This window comes from Doryrhamphus excisus, linkage group LG4 (assembly GCF_037039965.1).
Source record: "Doryrhamphus excisus strain RoL-2023G ecotype Guam linkage group LG4, RoL_Dexc_Guam_v1.1, whole genome shotgun sequence".
NCBI lineage: Eukaryota > Metazoa > Chordata > Actinopteri > Syngnathiformes > Syngnathidae > Doryrhamphus > Doryrhamphus excisus.
In genome coordinates this window covers 19,934,417-19,954,236 of record NC_136360.1, presented here as the reverse complement: position 1 = coordinate 19,954,236, position 19,820 = coordinate 19,934,417, and the positions used below count along the sequence as shown (strand labels likewise).

Sequence of the window (19,820 nt, the reverse complement as noted above, 5' to 3'; positions counted from 1 at the left end):
CACTCACCATGGCTTCCTGGGGGCTGTCGGGGAAGGCGTCCAGTATTTCCTGTGGGGGGTTGAGGGGGCGAAGGTACCTGGTGATGAACACCGTCTTCCCGTTGAGGTCGATGACGGTGGTCGTGCACGGTCGGCCCGGGAAGTCGTTGGCGGCCAATCTCTCGAACTTCTCTGAGGCCTGCAGCAGACGCTCGTCCTCCTGGCTGTCAAACTGCAGACAGGCAAGTGCATCAAGGTGGGGGCCAGCTAAATGGGGGCTGGGACAGTGCATGCGTGTGATGTTACCTTCAGCTCCTTTATCTACAACATGCACAGAAAGCAGAAGACACTAATGAATGACACCACAATGGAGATGCACCTTTAAGAAAGAGCTTTCACAACGAGGGAGGAAGTCTTCAACGAAACACAAACAGGCTTTGCTGCACATCTTAAAAGGGGACCTATTAAGCTTTTTCCGCTTTTCTGAACTACAAATGTAGTTAGAAAGTTTCAGATATTTGAGGTACTAGGTCACTAGGGTACGGATGAGTAGGCATTTGGAAACAAACTGAAAAAATATTACAAATCAGATGGAACTCACAATAATATGATTTTAGTAGCATGGTAGCTGAAATATGGAAATAAAGTCATAATACCAAAGAATGTTGAAATATTTATGGGAAAAAATCTTCAAAAATGGAAGAAAAATAATCGGCTTTTTCATCTATATGACAAAACTGAGATGTAGTTTTTCTGGAAATATATAAAAGTGTACAAGGTCTGAGCATATGTGTTACAAAATAACAACACCTTTCCTTTTTAACCACGTGGCCCTCGCTGTGAAAGGTTTAGACACCCGTGGCGTATGTGATATTGAACAATATACGCTTGCAGTGGATATGGTAAAAGCCATACAATAGCGTAGGACTACTCTAGTAAGTCTGCATTCCGGCAAGACAGTTAACACACTCGCAATACGGTAAGTATTGTGTGGGTGTGACACTGATTTACTGCAGTGTTGGACTTTGAATGGTCGTGTGGACGCTTCCTCGCAGTGAAAGACCAACATGCAAAGAGAGAAGTGAGCTTCATGGCATGCGTCTTAGAAGCGGCCCGTGCTGGCAGACCTTCTCCCTGATGGACTCTCCAGGTACCAGCTGGGGCTCAATGGTGATGAAGAGCGTGATGAAGGCGCCCTCGCAGAGGCTCTGCATAGGCGTGTCATAGGCGCCATTGTTGCCATGGCTGTGCTCCTTGCTGTAGCCTAGCAACACGGCTGGTGTGTTCACTTTGAAGGTTCCATCAATCTGCAACACCACATTTGATTGTTCATTCACTTCTTTCCTTTATGTTCAACTAAATCATTTAGAAAGGTTTTTTCATTCTTAGATGGAAAAGGAGACGGTCCTCCCTCTCACCCTGGACTGGGAGTAGATGGTGCTGAAAGGAATCTTGACAGAACCCAACCAGTGCTTCTCCACGCGAGTGTGCACCAATTTGCCTTTGTCTTTGTCTCCCTGAGCGGAGAAGATGAGCCCATCAACAAAGAACAATTATTGCATCACATCCAAAAGTACCAAAGAACTCACCACTCCAACTTCATGGAGCACCTCATCAAAGATGTTGATGAAGACTTCATCTTTCACAGACTGCAAGCTGGCGATGCTGTAGTCCCCGTTGGGTGCACTGACAGCACCCGTAATTTCACAAGAAAATTGACATCACAAAAAGTCAGGTTCATGTATGCAAATAAAAAAATGAAATAACACCCCTAGTCACCTTTACACTCCCATTATTCATTGTCTACAACACGTGGTGAACAATCAAGATGGCCACTAGCTCGCAAGCTAGTCAGCTACTGAGCTAACCAGTTACCCATGAATTTATTTCCTCTAAACTTAACGAGCCAAAAACATACCACTTCCACACAGAATGGGAGAACTTGTATTCCCTCTATCATGTGGGACATTCCATGGCTGACTTCATGCAGTGTTAAGGTAATGTCTCAATGTTTTGTGCCATCACTGCCATTTCTATTTTATAACCTTTTCACCAACCTAATTTTCCAATATGACAACTTTATTTGTTTCTCATAATATTAAGATTTTTCAATAACTTTTTTGCTTGAATATTTTTTCTTTCTTTTTTTCTCATTATATTTAATCCTTTTAAATGTAATTTAGATTTTCCAGCTATTTAAATTTTCTTCTTGTAATTTTCTTCTCATAATAATGACTTTTGGAACAGAGTCATAATTAATATCATCATATATATTAATATATATATATATATATATATATATATATATATATTATCATAAATATTTGGATTTTATTCTTGTAATACTATTGTTTTGTTTGTTTATGCAACTTTTTAAAAAGTACATATATTTTTAATATTTCAAGTTTATGGCACTAAAATTATATTTTTCCTCATAACATTATGTATGCTGATGTTTAAATTTTTTGGTTCAATTACATAAAAAAGAAAATACACTCCTGTCATAGAATTAGCATGCTACGAGTTGAGCATTCCAAGCGCTGCACTGGCAGCCATGCTGACCTAAACGGCAGCTGCAGCTCCTCGTTCCAGCAGGGGTTGGGGCCATCAGCTGTGGTGGTCTGGAAAGCGCTGCGCTGGAAGGACACCTCCACAAATGGCCTCACCTGGACCTGCATCACACCACAACAGACACCACGCAAGACGTCCTCACATCAAGCAAACATGAGTCCTACCTGGCTGACGAGCCAGTCGCTGGCCTGGATGACGCCCTGTGACGTCTGGACCGCTTTGCTGAGGAAAGATGACAAACAAGGCGCTTATTAAAGACAACAGTGGGTGGCGCCGAGCGCCAGGCTTACACTCACCTGCTCTGAGGCCGGCGCACGGGAATGTCATAGGCTCGCAGGATGTTGACCAGCAGTTTGATGTCACCGTCAGAGAGATTCTGCGCCGTCACCTTCTTCCTCTCCTTCCTCTGCGGCTTGAGTGGGCGTTTGGGCTCAGCCAGGTGGAAGAGGTTGAGCCCGAGAATCCTGGATTGACCCCACAAACATTTAGTCAGCGCTCATAGGAGTCAATTCAGAGACAATTTATCTGACAAGGCATCTCAGTCCCTCCAGGAACCAAAACAGATCTAAGTCAGCCAAGAGCAATAGGGTTCTTGCTATGCTACTGCCTTGCGTCACGACAAACAGGAAGAATTAAAAATTGTGACTGTTAGAGCACTGAATAGAAACGTCTACCGTCTTGTCATATGGCCTAAGCTGAGCACGTCTCCGCTGAGGTAAATATTCTTGTTAACAAACCTGCTTATGGCTTTAAAAACAGACACATTAGAGCAGGGGTGTCCAAAGTATGGCCTGGGGGCCATTTGTGGTTATTTGTGGTATTTGTAGTAGGCCTGTTACGATAATGTATATATCAATTTATCAAATGATAAAATAAGCAGTTTGGTAATCAAGAGCTGTCAAATTCTAAGTGTATGCACGTCTGCCCCATCCACACGGCTGGATGACAAGAGGGTTCACTCTGCATGTGTCTTTGTGCATTGGCGCCATACCAAGTGAACATCCTCTCAGCTATTACGCCTCTTTGTGCCAGTAGCGGGGCTGCACGAGTGCTACCAGTTAGCAAGCAGAAGCAAATATGAATGAGGGCACAATGCAAGCCCAATGCCACAGTTCCAGTGTGGCTGTGCAGCACAGCCTTCCTCCCGACAGGCCACACTTACTGAGGCTTTAATATTCAGCATTATACGTTGTTGTGTATGGTCTTTTTAATCCATCTATTGCGTTGCTGTGTGTGTAGCTCTTTTGACACCAGGAATAGGAATTGTGTTTGACACGGTGAGGCTCTGCTAATATGGTTTGCCTCACATAGGTACACTACACTTGAGTACCATCTAGAGCAGGGGTGGGCAAACTACGGCCCGGGGGCCACATCCGGCCCGCCAAGTGTTTGAATACGGCCCGCCCAATCTTTCCAAAGTATTTCATTTAAACTCAACATTTTGATGGTTTTATCAATTTCGTTTTTTGACATGGTCTGTGGTTTACAAAGTGCTCCTGAAAAAAGGGACACAAGCACATAATAATAATAATAATTATTATTATTAGATTATTATAATTATTAGAACTATTATGATTATTAGAATTATTATATTAATGCTAATTATTATATTAATTATATATAATAGTATTGTTATATTTGCATATTTTACATAATAATAATATAATAATTATTATTTTAATTTTATTGTAATTATTATAATATTTTATTATTTTTAAAATATTTAAATATAAATATAAAATAATAAATAATAATAGCAGATTGCATGACAATTTTACAGATACAATAATACCAGGTGGACTGTTATGTGTAAAATATATAGTCTGCCCCCCCCCCGTAAATTTTGTCATATCAATGCGGCCCGCGAGTCAAAAAGTTTGCCCACCCCTGATCTAGAGGCTCAAACATGACACTATGATGACATGACACAATAATCGTTGAATGATAATCTTAATAATTGTTGTTTTTTTTTTACCAACCAGCAAGATATGTTATCATGACAGGCCTAGGCCCACAGCTCATCCTAAAAATATATTTGACAAGAAATCTAATAAAATAACAAATAAACAAGATCAAAAAATAGTCAAGAACAGTCAAAATATTAAGATAAAAGTTGTAATGTAACAAGAAAGTCATTTTTACTAATAATAGTATTATAATAATAATAATAATAACAATAGTAACTTTAGAAAAGCTGAAATGCTGAAAAGAAAAACAATGCTATTTTCATAATTATAATAAAGTCATAATATTATGAGAAACAAAATAACAAAAAAGATATTTTTGGAAAATTAGGTTATGAGAATAAAGTCAAAATAATATGAAAATAAAGCTATAATTACAAAAAGAACATTTACAAGAAGTTTAAAAAATAAAAAACAGCAGAAATATTTTTTTTATGAGAATAAAGTCAAAATATTAAGAGAAAAAATATTTCTACATATATCACTCCTTAACATATGCTTGATGGCATAGTTGCAGCCTTTCATTTGTCTGTATGTGGCCCTTGCTGGAAAAGGTTTGGACACCCCTGCACGAGAGGAAGACTGAAAACTGAAACTGCTATCGCAGCAAATAGACATTTGTTCTGTCCTTTGACCTAAGTTTAGCTTGGCCTTCTTGGCTTTGGTAGAGTATCATTGTCAATAAATAAACACAGTTCTTCCTCTGAACTAGGACAGTGAGGACTAACAGAAGGACATTGGGCTACAAAGATGGATATGGATAAACAAATGGGTAAAAGTACAGCTAAGGAATATGCAGCGCATGGTGAGCCATTTGTTTCTTGGCATGACTGACGACTACACAGCATCTACTGGGCTGGGTTGAGAGTGTTCAGCTAGCAGGGGAAAATGGAAAAGAAAGAAGTCAACGTACCCTGGACCGGCACCACTGTTAAACATGCATAGCAGAAGAAAGGATAAGAGATAAATGCAACAGAAAAGATGAAAAAAGACACAAGCTACAGTTCAAGAAAAAAGGCAAGGCATTTGAGTGCATTTAGGTGGAGGGCTTGAACGATGCTTTGAATGCTTCCAGAGTAGAGAGCGTAAAGATCCATGAGACCAAGCTCATCATACTTACATCAGCCTGTTTTTTATTTCCACCCTGTCATTCATTTTGACTGGCCACTGACTCCACAGCTCATGGTAATCTAACCTTTCCCTTTCAACTCGAAGATGCCGATCAGGCCCTCTTAGTAAATTTGCTCTCCTTTTGTTTGTTTTGTGTGTGTTTTCGGGGAAACATGCACAGGGAATACAGACAGAAATTAGTCATTAGGAGTCATCCACAAGGCCAGTAGTCAGTGATCACCAGTGTTGCCAGCTCCGCCGAGCATAAGACACTTTGGCTTCTCAGGGCACTGAATGGACTAGATAGGACAGCTCTACTCTGGGAGCTTGGTGCGAGATCCAGTTGATTTATCCTCTAAAGGAGGAGGCAGGTCCAGACTGGAATGGTTTTGGCTCTTTAGTGGCGCCAAATGCCGATCGTTAGTATACAGTAGGGCGGGGTGTGTGCCCGCCAAACGACTGACTCAAGACCGTGGTCTGCCTGAACCTCAAAGAAAAAGTGCACTTTTGCTGACAAAAATGAGCATATTCTATAAGGGAAGACAGATGGTTTGGTTTTAGGAGTGATGGAAGCCATCTACGTTAAGGTTGAAAAGCCATCGCTAAAAGACACCACCTCAACATCGGACGTGGACTACCTCGTGGAGGCGCTGCAGCACACGGCTGACGACCTCTCCTGATGGCATTACATCTTGGACCTGGAATTTGCCACGTTACCCTCTCGACATCCATTGCAGCCTGGTCATCCATCTTTTTCCCTAATGGGTTTTGAGTTTTTCTTTGCCCTGATAGGGGGTTAAGATCGGGGATGTGGTCTAGTATCTACTGTTGCCTGCTTGTTAAGCCTTTTGAGGCGCTTTTGTGATTAAGGGCTATATAAATAAACATGACTTGACTTGATTTGACTTGACTAACAAACCAGACGTTGTCTCCTTACAATCGTCAATTGACACCCCAAAAGCCTGTGTGGATCTGCCTCCACCTTTGGAAGATAAACAGATGGGATGTGGCACCAAGTTCTCAGACTAAAGCTGTCTTAACTAGTCTGACTGGTGCGTGTGCCACCTCGTCAAGGAGCATGAAGTAATGAAGTCTGCACGGATGGGAGGCCAGGCGTCTTCTAAGACAACCTGAACAGTCTTGTTGCCATCCAATCAATGCCCGGAGAATACAATGACCAGGATGAATGAGAATATTTGCAGGCACACTTTGGCTTTCTTTTTCTTCTAAAGATGATTTCCCAAGTAGTGGTGATTTTTCGAGGCTTCTTTTTGCAGATGTACAGTAATCGCTTTAATTGCTTTTCTGTCAGTGTGGTTTTCTGCTCCTATCGAGCACACAAAAAACCTTCCCAGCCAACTGCCATGCCAGCGCCACATGCCAAAGGTTGGCGTCACACCGGCTGATCAAAAAACTGGGCCACAGCAGGTAGCTCCTCCATGTTATCGGTACCAGCACAATATTATCGCTATTGTTTTGAATAAAAGATAAAGTGTATCTCTATTAAAAACCATTCAATGCTTTTTCTGCCGTTGTGTATGCATCATGTAATAATAAATGTAGACTGTATATTTGGCCTGCTGGGCTTGTTTGTCTGGCGAGACCTGGCAACACTGTCGAACACATGCAGCATGCATGAAACACTAGACGATGGTGAGGTGTCACTGTGGTAGGTGGTTACCCAATGCTTGGCATCTCCTCCTCAATCACCAAGTCAGACAGCAGGTAGTGATGTCTGGCCAGGAGGAATCGGTGAATGACCGCTTCACGGATCTGTGTTGGGGGGAAAAAGACATATCAACTTGTGGTCAGGAGTGGTGATGTCATCAGCCAGGCAGGCTCACTATCTGGAGGTATTTGGCGACTAAGGCTCTGTGTGAATCCAGATGCTCTTTGGTGTCAATGATCTCTCCATCCTTCAGTCTCTTCTCGTACTCCTGAAACAGAGGAGAAACAATGGGAGCACCAATGAAGACACAGTTGCTTACTAAAGTCAGTACATTTCAGCATGCTATCATATCCAGTATGATATAATACTACTGGTATTACAGTAAAGTCTCGTTATATCGATATCGGTTATAACGAATTACTGCTTATTACGATACTATTTTCATTTCCCGGCAAATTTCTAGTCTTTTATGATATAATTAGTTCCGTTAGTACGATACCCGGTTATTATGATAATCCGGTTACTACGATGCCCTTTTCATCTCCCGCCAGCCAATTTGGTCTGCTTATATCGATACAAAAGCAGCTTAAATCAATCTCTGCTTAAGAATTTCAATACCAAAAAAGAACACGGCGAACGGCTGCTTCCAGTCAACTTTATTTTTCACACTTCCACCACCAGAGCACAGCACACACACCGATTCCCGCACTTCCTGGTTCACAGGTCATGCTCAACCCGCCCCACAGAGCTGGCCAAACACATGCCTGCAACAGAAGAACCAACTGACATAGCATACACACCTATTCCAACGAAGACACAAGCGTACAAATACATGTATTTAATTGTGTTGTATTCAGATATCTTTTTATCGCTTGCAATAATCACTGTTTTTCATATGTACATGCTGGTTGGTTCTTCTGTTGCACACTACTGTTGGAACACTTTTTCACACTACTGCATGGTCTAATCCCAGCACTGCGCCCATGGGGAGCCGGGATAAAAGGTGTGAAGGCTGCTCACTTATCTAGTCGTCAGTGCTAATGAGACATTTTCTCAAGATCTGACCCTACTAACTACTATTTTTTGAGCCTGGGTTATCGAGGCATGTACTGTCATGTTGGCAACTTCAAACAAGCAAGATGATGCATTGTTTCATTCGCCAATGATGTTTGTGAAAAGAACAAGAGGGTTTTAAGGTTTGCAGAAATAAATAGTGTTGAACATTTCTGGATAAATAATAAGAAAGGTACAAAGTTGGGGGTTGGGTGGTGTTTAATGTCCAATTAGGCCCACAACCTAAAGTAGGCTTTGAGTTTGACACCTGTGCTCTAATGGTATGGTCTTAGATCTGATAAAATGATTGCTGAAAAACATACCTTGAACACTCTCTCTGGGACCTCTCTCTCCTGAGCAGGGACACACTTGTAATTGCGAAACTCAGGCACTTCCTGGTTACGTAGGGTGAGTAGACGGAATCGCCTGGACTTCTCCAGATCTTCATCAGTCACAAAGTTGAACTCCTCCTGCAGCTGCTCTAGCCGGAAGTAGTCGGGAGCCGTCACGTCTCCGCTGCTGGCCACCTGCATGGACACACACACATAAAAAGACATGATACATGATACAAACACACCATGCTGATGGGTGGAATCTTTCAGGTGCGCACTTTGAGGAGCTGCATGATGGAAGCATTTTTAGGATCATTTGGGTCCAGCCTAGACTGTGCGGCCCATTCTCCTATTTTCTTCATGTCAGACAGCCCAGACGGCCCAATATGGTAGACGGCATCGGGATGACCCACACCACTAAAACACAAAAGACAGTAAGTACTGCAAAACCATTGCATTCTTTTACATCCAGCATATTAATATGCATGTTTGGAATGTCAAGTTCTTCTACCCAAGTGCACTGCCGGGATGCTGAGACACAGGAGGTGCAAGCGGCAGGTCATCCTCGCTGACCCCCCAGGCCACGCAGCAAGACACCTTCCCGGAGGTCAAGAGGACCACCCTGTTGCTGCCGTCAGCCGCAAAGGAGAGGGGGACATCTGGGCAAGAGGACACAACTTACCAATGGATCAGAGTGCAAGCACATAAGGAAAATAACAGCTTGTTTTTTTTAGAAAAACAAGCTGCTCCTTTTACATAAACTGCAGCACACACTTCTTTAGAGGTGCTGTTGACCGACAGCAGGTATAATGGGCAAAAATTGGATCATATAGTATTATTAATAATAACTACAATATAATAATAATAATATTTACAATATGTGTACACAGTGGTGCCTTGGTTAACGTTATTAATCTGTTCCAGGTCCGACTCAAAACAAAACAGACTCTAAATCTAAACAAATGTGGCCATAGAAAATAATGTAAATCCCTTTAATCCATTCCAGACCCCCAAAATGTTTCACAAAACACATTTTATAGACAAGATAGTTTTAAATGGAGAAAATTATGCAAAAATCATTGTAAATGAATAGACAACTGAACATTTAACATCTCTTTTACCGAGTTTTACCTAAAACCATCAATTAACAAAATAATACAAAATACACACATTATTCTGCTGAAACCACAATTTGTAAAAATGGGAAAAAAAGAGTACTTGGCTAAAAAAAAGGTTGACATGCAGCGTCCAGGTCACTATTTTTGAGTGTTGCATGTGATACTTTACCACTTCCCACTCCCTCGTGGTCAAACATCACTCTCTGGTTGCTGCTAAATTCAAACTCCTCCATGGCGTCACTGCCCGCCAAGACTGAAGAAGATGGCACCGGCACGTAGACTTGGGCAAGGAGTGAGCATGACGAACCCACTTCCTCAAACACCTGCACAGCGCACGCAAACAAGTTTACAACAACACATAGGGAGGCCGTCACAAAGGTGACACATTTCTATGCAGTACTTGCAAAGTGATGCTCCTGGGACAATTGGTAATCTTCAGATTGAATATCTGGCCAAAGTGCACTTTAAAGTCAGAGTTGAGGGTCCGGCTGTTGGTCTGCGACACTTCTTTGTCATTGTAGAGGATCTTGATGAAAACAGAGCGTCTGGCAACATCCTCTCTTCGAGCTATTTCACCCCTGAAAGAGAAGTAAAAAGTAGAATACCGTCTAGTTATACTTCAGTTCGACATTGCGGAACTTGCCTCTGTTGTCAGGTCATCATTCATCAGGCCAAGAGGAGAAGGTTATTTATTTTTAACTTGTTTTATTCTATTTTAGTCATGATTGTGTTAAATATCCCAAAAAAATTGTACATTTTTTTTCATTTTATATAAATATTCTCTATATAAATATTATATAATAATAATATATGTAATATCATATAACAAATAATAAAGTATAATAATAATTATGTTACAATTATCAGATTTTTCAAAGTACAAAAACAATATTATTGTTTTTATTTTATATAATAATAATATATGTATAATATCATATAACAAATAATACATTCATTCATTCATTCATTCATTTTTACCGCTTATCCTCATGAGGGTCGCGGGGGTGCTGAAGCCTATCCCAGCTGTCTTTGGGCGAGAGGCGAGGTACACCCTGGACTGGTGGCCAGCCAATCACAGGGCACATATAGACAAACAACCATTCATACTCACATTCATACCTATGGACAATTTGGAGTCGTGCTCAGTTGTGTTGTCATTGAGGAAATATTACATTTTTTTAATGAGCTGAAACATTTAAGTGTGACAAAAAAGGGAAGGGTGCAAACACGGGATTTGTACTGTAGCACTGGCATCTGTAATGACGTTAGATTACATTACCTTTCACACTGCATGGAGACTGGCTACTGAGCCAGCAGAGCCGGGCCGACATGCCATGGCTGACATAGAGTGAAAAAAAAAGTTTATCCTCTCATTCCGTGTGGAAGTATTTTGTTGTGGCTTCTTTGTCCTTTGTCTTCACTCCGTTTAATTCTTAAATTCAGAATTAGTCAATTCAAGAGGCTAACCAGCTAGCTTGGTAGCTTGTTACGCTATGAGTGGCTATCTGTTATGTCCCCTGGTCTGTGCAATGTGATGTAAACAAAAAATAGGAGTGTAATATTGTTATAATGCTCGAATAATGTTAAAAACTGTATTAAGAATAATTAACTGCATGAGATAAAAGAGGGACTACTATTGTCTGACCTGGGGCAGAGTTCAGTGCCAGAGATCTTTCCAGAAGCAGACAGCTCTGGAATGAGGATGGCCTCGCCGGGTTTCCTGCGTATTTTGGCTGCCTTCTCCCTGACCTGCTGCTCGATAGCATCAAAGTCCAGCTTCACTGGGGGCTCCGGTTTTACCGGTTCTTCGTCGACGGGCCCCTCTGATTCGCTGGCTTCTGGGTCGTGTTCCTCTTCTTCTGTTTCTTCTCGTGGTTGTCCTTTTTTCTTCTTCTTCTTCTTCTTGGCTCTCTGTCAAAGATGTAATGTGTGAAGATATGTTGGACTAGTGAGATGTGATGACGTGTGTGTTGTTGAAGGTGTCGTCACCTGTTTTCTCCTCCAGGTCTTCCACTGGTCCAGCTGGTGCTGGTACTCCCCCAGCTTCCTCTGGTAGTCCACGTCACCTTCAGCCTCCAGTTCCCACACCTCTGCCATGATTTCCTTCTCGTACTCCTGCTCGTCTGTCATCCGGTCTACAGTCTCCCTGGATAAGAAAAAGTCAAATATGAATACACCATACATATTTTGGCCACCCTTGTACCTAATGTAGCGGCCAGTGGGTACACAGTTTGTGAGCAAAAGTACCTTCTGAGGCAGAGCTTGTAAGGTGTGTTGGTAAACCTCTGGAACTCTCTCAGAGACTTCATTTCCTTCCACACTTTGACCAGGTTCTTCAGCAAAGCTCGGTCCTTCTCTTGCTCGCTGTCTCGCAGCTGCCGTGTGCTCCTGTTACAATATTCTCACAGCTTAGAAAAATGGAGGACAAACAGGACGGATTTTTCTTTTTCAAAAACGGAGGCACTCACTTGACCTCCAGGCTGTATTCCACAATCCTTTGCTGCATGGCCTGAGAAAGGCTCTGCTCGCTGTGGATCTCCAGCATGTTTCTCATGGTGTTCCTCAGCCCATTCAACTGCACCACACACATTATTAGTATCGATAACAATCACAGAAGAAAAACAAAAGCTTCACCTTGTCCGTGAGGTGCTCCGTGAGGTTGTTTCGCTGCCTGGTGAGGTACTGGTCGTACAACTGGGCTAGACGGGCCCCCTGGACGTGTTCCCGACTGAAGAGCGGGTGATGAGAGAAGATGAGACCAGACACGTCGACGTCGAGCTGGTAGTCTCTCACGGAGTCTGTGTCACCTGCTGCGTAGGCCTGATGCGTGTGGCTGGGCTGGTGTGCCTGAGGAAAGGCAGGATGCATGGTGGCAGAGTGACGTTCTGTCGCCATATGCACTGCAGCATGACTATCCGGTAGCGGAGGAATGTTCTAACCTCTGCCAGCCAGGGCCACATAGTGAAAAAGTAAAGGGTGAAACTTTGCCACTTTTGTAGATATGCTGGTAACACTAACACTCGATGAAGGTCTATTGTGTAATGCACTATGAGCGCATTCATAAGGCATTATAAAACATGTTCCAAATGTTCATAATCGTGTATGGCAACTTAGAACAAGCTTTATAAACGATTATATGTGGTGGATATAATGTGTATAAGCTCATCATTCATAATGTTTTATTCCTTCATGGCAAAGTGACAACAGTGTTTTATGGAAGAAAGTCCTGGGTGGTATACCATGTTATAACTACCAGTTATAAAAATAATATAAACTGCTATAACACAAGAAATGATACGTATAAGATAATTTATAAGGTATTATTCCATTTAAGAATTTGAGCATTTATTATTTTGTTTTCCTACATTACAACTTGAAAAATATATATGTTACTAACATTACATTATTTTTCTTCAAAATATTTTTACTTCACTCATGACACCTATTTTTGTTTTTTAATTTAAACTTTCTTCTTGTAAATGTTCATTCATTCATTTTCTACTGCTTATCCTCACGAGGGTTGTGGGGGGTGCTGGAGCCTAGCCCAGGAGCCAGCCAATCAAAGGGCACATATAGACAAACAACCATTCCCACAAACTCCACACAGAGATGGCCAAGGCTTGAATTGAACCGTGGTCTCCTAGCTGTGTGGCCTGCGCTCTAAAGTTCCACTGTACTAGTAGAAGACGACACAAGCAATGCAGCACGACGCATCATCATTGAACAAGCCATGTATGGTGTGCCGGCTGACCTTCCTGTACACAGTTTGCAGAGCAGGGTCCAGCTCTTCCTCCACGTGGAAGAGGGGAGGTCTGGTGGAAGATTCTTTGATGGGGTCTGGCAGAGCAATGATCCTTCCGTCATCCCCAAACCACTTCCTTCCCTAAATGTCACAGAAAGAAAGAACTTGTGAACATGTGAGAAAGGCAAGGGAAGGTCGTGTTTAGGTTGTTAGTTGTGTCGTCCAGTGATGTCACCTCCTCCATTTTCAAAATGCGGTTCTCCAGAATGTTCTCATTGGTCGGCGTCACAGGGGGGCGCTCGCCCACGTAAAAACCTTCGTCCTCCAGATAACGAGGCTTCACGTTCTCAGGGAGTTTTGCTGAGGTCGGCACTATGAAGACGACAAGCGAAGCTTCATTTTCTGAAGTCCAAGTGTGTCCATAGACATGCATGTGAAACAATACCTGTTTGAGAACTGGGCGTGGACAGAACATCACTGTGTCGCAGAGCAAGCGCTCTGAGCCCAATGTACTCGGCCGGCCTTGTTTCCAGGAAGTCTTTGGGCGTACGGTCAATGACGAACGCGTTCCCGTCTCCGTCTTGCATGAGAGGAATGTCTTCATTCTAAGGTCGGGAGAAAACAAACGACATTTGGACTCTGTGAGTTTGCCACCGTGTGACCATCGTCTTACACGGTCTTCATTTTCATCCTCGACATCTTCCTCAGCCTCCTCTCCGCCGACGTCACCGCTCTCTGCGTTGTTCTTCTTCACACTTTTCTTGCTCTCCTTTAAGGGCCTTTCCTCTGGCTCTGGCTCAAAGTTGAATGTGAAGAAATTGTACGCCTCTTCAGTGGTGGGACGGTCCTTCCCCACCTGTGTGCCGCAAAAAAGAAGAAATAACTACACATATATAATACCTCGCTTGGAGTGCATCCCTACATCCCTACAGCCATCCTCCAGTGCTTTATGATATGGTATTCTCGGGATGCACAGTATCTTCTTTTTCAAAACGATAGCGATTACTTTCTGCTTCTCAAGACCAATATGCTACCGATATGGTAACTTTTTTACAAGTACTTTTTAAAAATTTGGATTTAGCTGTAGTTTATACACACCTGGAGGTAGTAAGAAAGACCGGAACAAATTAGGATTTGACCAACTGTTCATTTGTTCTAATTAAATATCCCAACGTTACTACGACCCCATTGCTACCGTCAGGAGAACCAGAGTATAGAGTGGGAAGAGGGACCTCCCACAGCCCAGCAAGGTGCACTGTATTCAGGCATACACTCCAAGCAGTCGGTGTGACACCATGGAGGTCTCTGGCAAACCTTTCGGACGTTTCAAATGCGTGGCGTTGGCATTTTAGGTGCCGCATAAGGCTTTTTGTTTGCTCGATGGGGGGGTTTAACCCCTCATTGCAGGCTGTTAACATCACAGATGGGTGAAAAAAGGAGCATTTGATTTCCTCACCTTGTTTAAAATGATCAGTTATCTCAGCCATTTTTTATGTTATTGGATTTTAGGGTATGACATCATAATTTCCTCATATGATGCAACACTACTGTATACTGTCTCCTGGGGGTTTCGAAACTGCATCCCTTGAAGCTATTTAAAATTACAAACAATTTCATTTTTGAATCATAAATGTATTAAATTCTAAAGTAATATTAGAAAAAAAAGCTCTGGAAAATTCAGTTGTGAAAAAATGGACCAATACAAAAATAGTCCAAATATTATGAGAATAATTTTTAGAAAGAGTAATTGTTAATTATTTTTATAGTAATTCCAGGTGAAAAATGCAGATTTTGCCATGAGCACTGATAAATAGATAAGTAATCATCCTCTATATCTTTTATTCCACTCTGATGTTAACATTCCTAAGTGTGAAGGCTTCAATTTGAGCGCCATCTTTTTTGTTAACTCATGACGGCAATGCTTTAAATCTGCATATTATTTTGTATTATTTCAAGATATAAAAAGTACAAAAATGCATACAACCAACCATAAGAATAAAGTCTCATTTTCAGGGGAATTTCCCAGAGGTTTCACTGCAGTGCCGTGCTGGGACTGGATTGCCAATATGAATGAAATCTACAAGATAAAACCCTCTTAACACACAGAATAATCATCAAACTTGGTTATTTGTCCATATAATGCACACAGAGTAATGAACTTCATGCTCTGACTCCTCTCTGCTTTGTTCTCCTTGCACTGTGAGGCATTCAGGCAGACTTGTGCCTGTAATCTAATAATATAAACACAATCCAATAATATAATCAAATAATCGTCAGTAAACATAATATTAATTATATATATATATATATATTTTTTTTTAATTATTATTTTAAAATTAATTTGGATTTTATGTGATTTAATATATTTTATTGTTATTCTACCGATTTCTTCCTCTTTAAAAAGCGCTGAACAGAAATTCTGCAAGGCTGTTGTGGGAAATTAGCCGTAACTTTGTTGGTTTTCAAACGAATGAAGTAAACATTTGAAGTGTCGTTTTCTGAGCTTTACTTTGGTCGTTGCACAGCATACATTCAACATGTTATCATTTCCTCTTTTATTTCTAGACTTCCGGAACTACTTCTTCTACGCTCCTGTACAACCTTGTGAATTAGCGACACCAGTGGTACAAACATGAACCTGGAATCTCTGCGGTGGAATGGCCGGCATCTTGAGGCAGCAGCAGCAGGGACGGTGGCCACCCCAAGAAATATAGGGACTAAAAACATGCAGGCTGGGTGACCGAGGCTTAAGAGAGTCTTACATGTCTGGTAGCATCCTGGAACTTGACACTGGTGCTGCTGACTTGAGGGATAAAGACGGCTGCATCACCTTTGGAATCGACCTGGATGTTGAGTAGTTGAGCAGAGTCAAATGTGTGGATGATGTTGCATATTTGCCACTGAAGGCATCGTTTACCTCTTTGTCAAACCTCATGAGCATCTGACTGTTTCGGAGACTGTGCAGGCGACTGACAGCCACCTCGGAAGCCTCCTGGAGTTCAAGACTCTCACCTTGCGACTGAAAGACAACAAGCAATGAACACCTCTTTCCTACAAGACTATCTTTGCTCGGCATGCAAACTTCTGCCGTGTTCACCCTGGCCGCTCTCAGCTTCTCCTCCAAGCGGCGCGTCACAAAGCGATCAAACTGATGTGAGCCGCCACTCTTTTGGCTTTTGGTGGTGTGACCTGGAGCACAACATTCAACACAGAAGGACAGGAACATCTTCAATAGGATTTTAATAAAAGCTATAACCGCAAATATACCATGTTTATCCTTCTGAAGTAATAACAACATGAATCTTTTCAAAATAAAAGTACAATTGTATTTAAAAAAATGTGACTTTTTTTAAAATCACAATTTAAAAATATACATTTTACGAATTGCTGTACATATATTGTAACAAAAAATGTCAACACAATACAGCAATGTTTCATAAAATGTAAAATACGTAGAATTGCAAAAAACCTGTACTCATTTTCCATTGATTTATTGTGGTCTCATTTGAAGTACATCAGAAAAAGCTGCTAATATCACTCCTATCAGTTGGCCGATATTATTGGACAATGGTTCTTACGTAGCTTCATCCTCAAATTTCCCCCTCAAAACCCAACACAGCGATGCCTCATTTATGGTGTTTCCTCATTCACAATAAAGGCTCGATCATTAATTGGTTTCCGACCTGACCGTGACAAGTCCATTTCCGTCAAGTAGGATATTTACAAATGGAATATTTGGGGAAAATCTGCATATATTTACCACCTTCTATATGTGCTTTTTAACATTATTAGACTCCTCTCGACATGAAACAGCAACCGTATAGTCACCTTTACACTCCTATTACCCAATATGGTAAGTAAGACTTTCTCAAAAAACAATGTAGCTGCATTTTGAAATATTTATTGTCCCACACATTGACATTGAAATACATTATTGTCAACATTTTTTGAGACCAAATAAATCACTGTTATGATAATATATTATAGCAATAATAATAATAATAATAATACAGCTAACTGCTTTTCTCTTGTCTACTTGTCTTTGTCTATTTACATTAGGGCTGTCCAGCTCTCCTTTGATATTTATAATTTAAAAAACAGTATGCGGATCAAAATATCCGCTGTGACTCCAAAAGCAGTAAAAAGCTGAAAGAAACAAACAAAGCTCTGTTTTTCCACTTGTGCTGGATTTTTCTTAATGTTATTTCCACAATGAGCAGAGTTCCACAGATGGCCCCTGTGGCACACTTTCATGCGTGTTTTCCCAGGAAGAGTGTGTCCAACCTCTGCCTTCTTGGCGATGCTGGGTTGCATTATGGAGGGTCTTTTACAGCTTTCAAACGTACATTGCAGTGTTATGGAGGTGGGGCTTTGTTGATGCCTTTTATTTTTTATTTAATTACCGAATAAATGCATGATGCAGAAAACGTATGTGTGCTGATCTGACAAATCTTTAAGCAAAACTGATCGTATGTAGCAATCAACAAGTAGCAAGAAGCTGTTTAATGGCAATGGAAAAAAAGAGCCATGTTACTTGCTGACGCTGTCGGTAGGTTGAGGTGTAAGGTGTGGCTAAAGCAGTTCATGTGCGTCCAGTAATGTCCAGTAATGCCTTGCACACTTCCACTTCCATGTTACTGTATTATCATTTCCGTAGCCATGCCATAGTGCTTTGATTGATTTCTGGCTCCCCTGTTCTCATCATATGGTTTTTCTCCAAACAAGAAATCTGGTCATGTTTTAATCTCTCAACACAACTAGTTGTTATGATTGGGCCTGTTGTGAAACTGCAATAAAAGCCTGTTGTGATCACCAGTCCGGTGCTTGTGCTTGCACCCAACATGATGGTAACATGCTGACACCTAGTGACTTGTAGACAATACTGCATATCTTTGAATGCTTATATTTGTATTTTATTTAATTTAGCAATTTTTATGCTTTAAATGCATCATAACATTTGCTTCAACACGCATACTATTGGGCTAATAGTGGGCCGTATTCAACCACGAAACAGCACGGTTTATTCATGAATATATTTCTGAAGCCATGAAAACCGCAATGTGGCGAGGGACAAGTGCATTCCTAACATTTTGTGAGCAGCATCTACTCAAGTCATTGGACGCCTACCTTTCAGAGACCCAAGTGTAGTCCTCTTGGCTGATCCATCATCTTCACTGAGGGGCCATCCTCTGGAGACCTCCTCCCCACTGTCACCAAGGGACTCGCGTGCTGAGGACTGCTCGAGCAGCTATCATACGACAAGAATTAGAGCTGTGGTTAACACATTAACACGACACACATGGTCATTAGTATAAACAAACCCTTTTCCTCCTGATCTGTCTCTGGGCCCTTAAAGTGCGCTTGAGGATCTCACCAGGGTCTTCGTCATTGCTTTGAGGTTCCTGGTGCAAAATGAATTGTGTCAAAACACGCCTGTACATGTACACTCACACCTAAAAGCAACTTATCTGCAAAAAGAGAGTAGAGAAACGCAGCCATAAATACACACCAACCTCCATTGTTGTTTGCGGTGCCTCCTTGCTCACATTGGAGGAAGACGGAACAAGAGCCTGGAAAGCACAGTACTACCTCATTTTCTTGTCTTCATTTTTTCCAAGCAAGAGCCACTCCTCCGCTCATGTGGAGTCATGTTTTACCTCATTCACTCAAGGTTAACTTGGTTCATTCAATCTATTTGCTTCAACAAATATACTTCTTCCTACTCCTTTTCGATCAGGCTGAATTGCCATACAATGTACTTCAATGTAACCATGTACGTTCCAAATAAACTATACAATCGCCATTAAATTTGTTTACAGCGCCGTAGGTCTACACTGTGTACTTACAGTAGTACAGTACACTTACAGTACTTACAGTAGTAGTGTACATCCTTACCTGCTCGTCGTCCCCTTCATGTTTGATTTTGACCAAGCTTTCTTGAAACGCTCGCCGCTTCTTCCGCAGTTTGTCTCGCAGGACGCTAGAAGAACCAAGAGAAATGAATGCTGCCGTAAATTTAGTAATTAAAACACCACCAAATTGGTTATGCCTTATTTCATACTTGGAGCTCAAGCTAATGCTAATCTAAGTTACCTTGAGGATTCCATAGCGACGCTGATGGAGAAACTCTTTGGCGTTAAAATATGATCAATACAGTGTGACCACTTTGGTCCATTGTCAACAAATTGTACGTGTTTCCTATAGTATACAATAATTGGAAATTTACTTGATCATGGAAACATTTACGCTACTTAACTAAATCCCCCGGTCTTCAACAATAGT

The 19,820-nt window shown here is 41.5% G+C and overlaps 1 protein-coding gene across 5 annotated transcripts in view; it reads right to left on the bottom strand.

The window, feature by feature from the left end:
* cc2d2a (coiled-coil and C2 domain containing 2A) overlaps positions 1-19,820 on the bottom strand; it is a 27,396-nt gene extending 7,576 nt beyond the window's left edge. Inside the window, exons 1-33 of one of the 5 annotated variants that reach the window (XM_058074411.2) lie at positions 19,632-19,820; positions 19,434-19,518; positions 19,052-19,108; positions 18,860-18,940; positions 18,666-18,786; positions 16,636-16,727; positions 16,456-16,557; positions 16,301-16,381; positions 14,212-14,394; positions 13,984-14,143; positions 13,774-13,910; positions 13,548-13,679; positions 12,431-12,643; positions 12,265-12,371; positions 12,044-12,184; positions 11,786-11,942; positions 11,442-11,707; positions 10,197-10,374; positions 9,966-10,119; positions 9,190-9,337; positions 8,957-9,095; positions 8,670-8,873; positions 7,469-7,561; positions 7,306-7,397; positions 5,635-5,763; positions 2,847-3,014; positions 2,715-2,772; positions 2,542-2,651; positions 1,569-1,665; positions 1,398-1,496; positions 1,107-1,286; positions 286-300; positions 8-211 (exon numbers count right to left, since the gene is read on the bottom strand). In XM_058074411.2, coding sequence (XP_057930394.2) covers positions 8-211; positions 286-300; positions 1,107-1,286; positions 1,398-1,496; positions 1,569-1,665; positions 2,542-2,651; positions 2,715-2,772; positions 2,847-3,014; positions 5,635-5,763; positions 7,306-7,397; positions 7,469-7,561; positions 8,670-8,873; positions 8,957-9,095; positions 9,190-9,337; positions 9,966-10,119; positions 10,197-10,374; positions 11,442-11,707; positions 11,786-11,942; positions 12,044-12,184; positions 12,265-12,371; positions 12,431-12,643; positions 13,548-13,679; positions 13,774-13,910; positions 13,984-14,143; positions 14,212-14,394; positions 16,301-16,381; positions 16,456-16,557; positions 16,636-16,727; positions 18,666-18,786; positions 18,860-18,940; positions 19,052-19,108; positions 19,434-19,518; positions 19,632-19,645 — 4,197 coding nt within the window. In that variant the 5' untranslated portion in view covers positions 19,646-19,820. Of the gene's footprint in view, positions 1-7; positions 212-285; positions 301-1,106; positions 1,287-1,397; positions 1,497-1,568; positions 1,666-2,541; positions 2,652-2,714; positions 2,773-2,846; positions 3,015-5,427; positions 5,443-5,634; positions 5,764-7,305; positions 7,398-7,468; positions 7,562-8,669; positions 8,874-8,956; positions 9,096-9,189; positions 9,338-9,965; positions 10,120-10,196; positions 10,375-11,441; positions 11,708-11,785; positions 11,943-12,043; positions 12,185-12,264; positions 12,372-12,430; positions 12,644-13,547; positions 13,680-13,773; positions 13,911-13,983; positions 14,144-14,211; positions 14,395-16,300; positions 16,382-16,455; positions 16,558-16,635; positions 16,728-18,665; positions 18,787-18,859; positions 18,941-19,051; positions 19,109-19,433; positions 19,519-19,631 lie in introns of all 5 variants that reach the window. The other 4 variants (XM_058074413.2, XM_058074412.2, XM_058074414.2 and 1 more) reach the window with 4 other exon arrangements.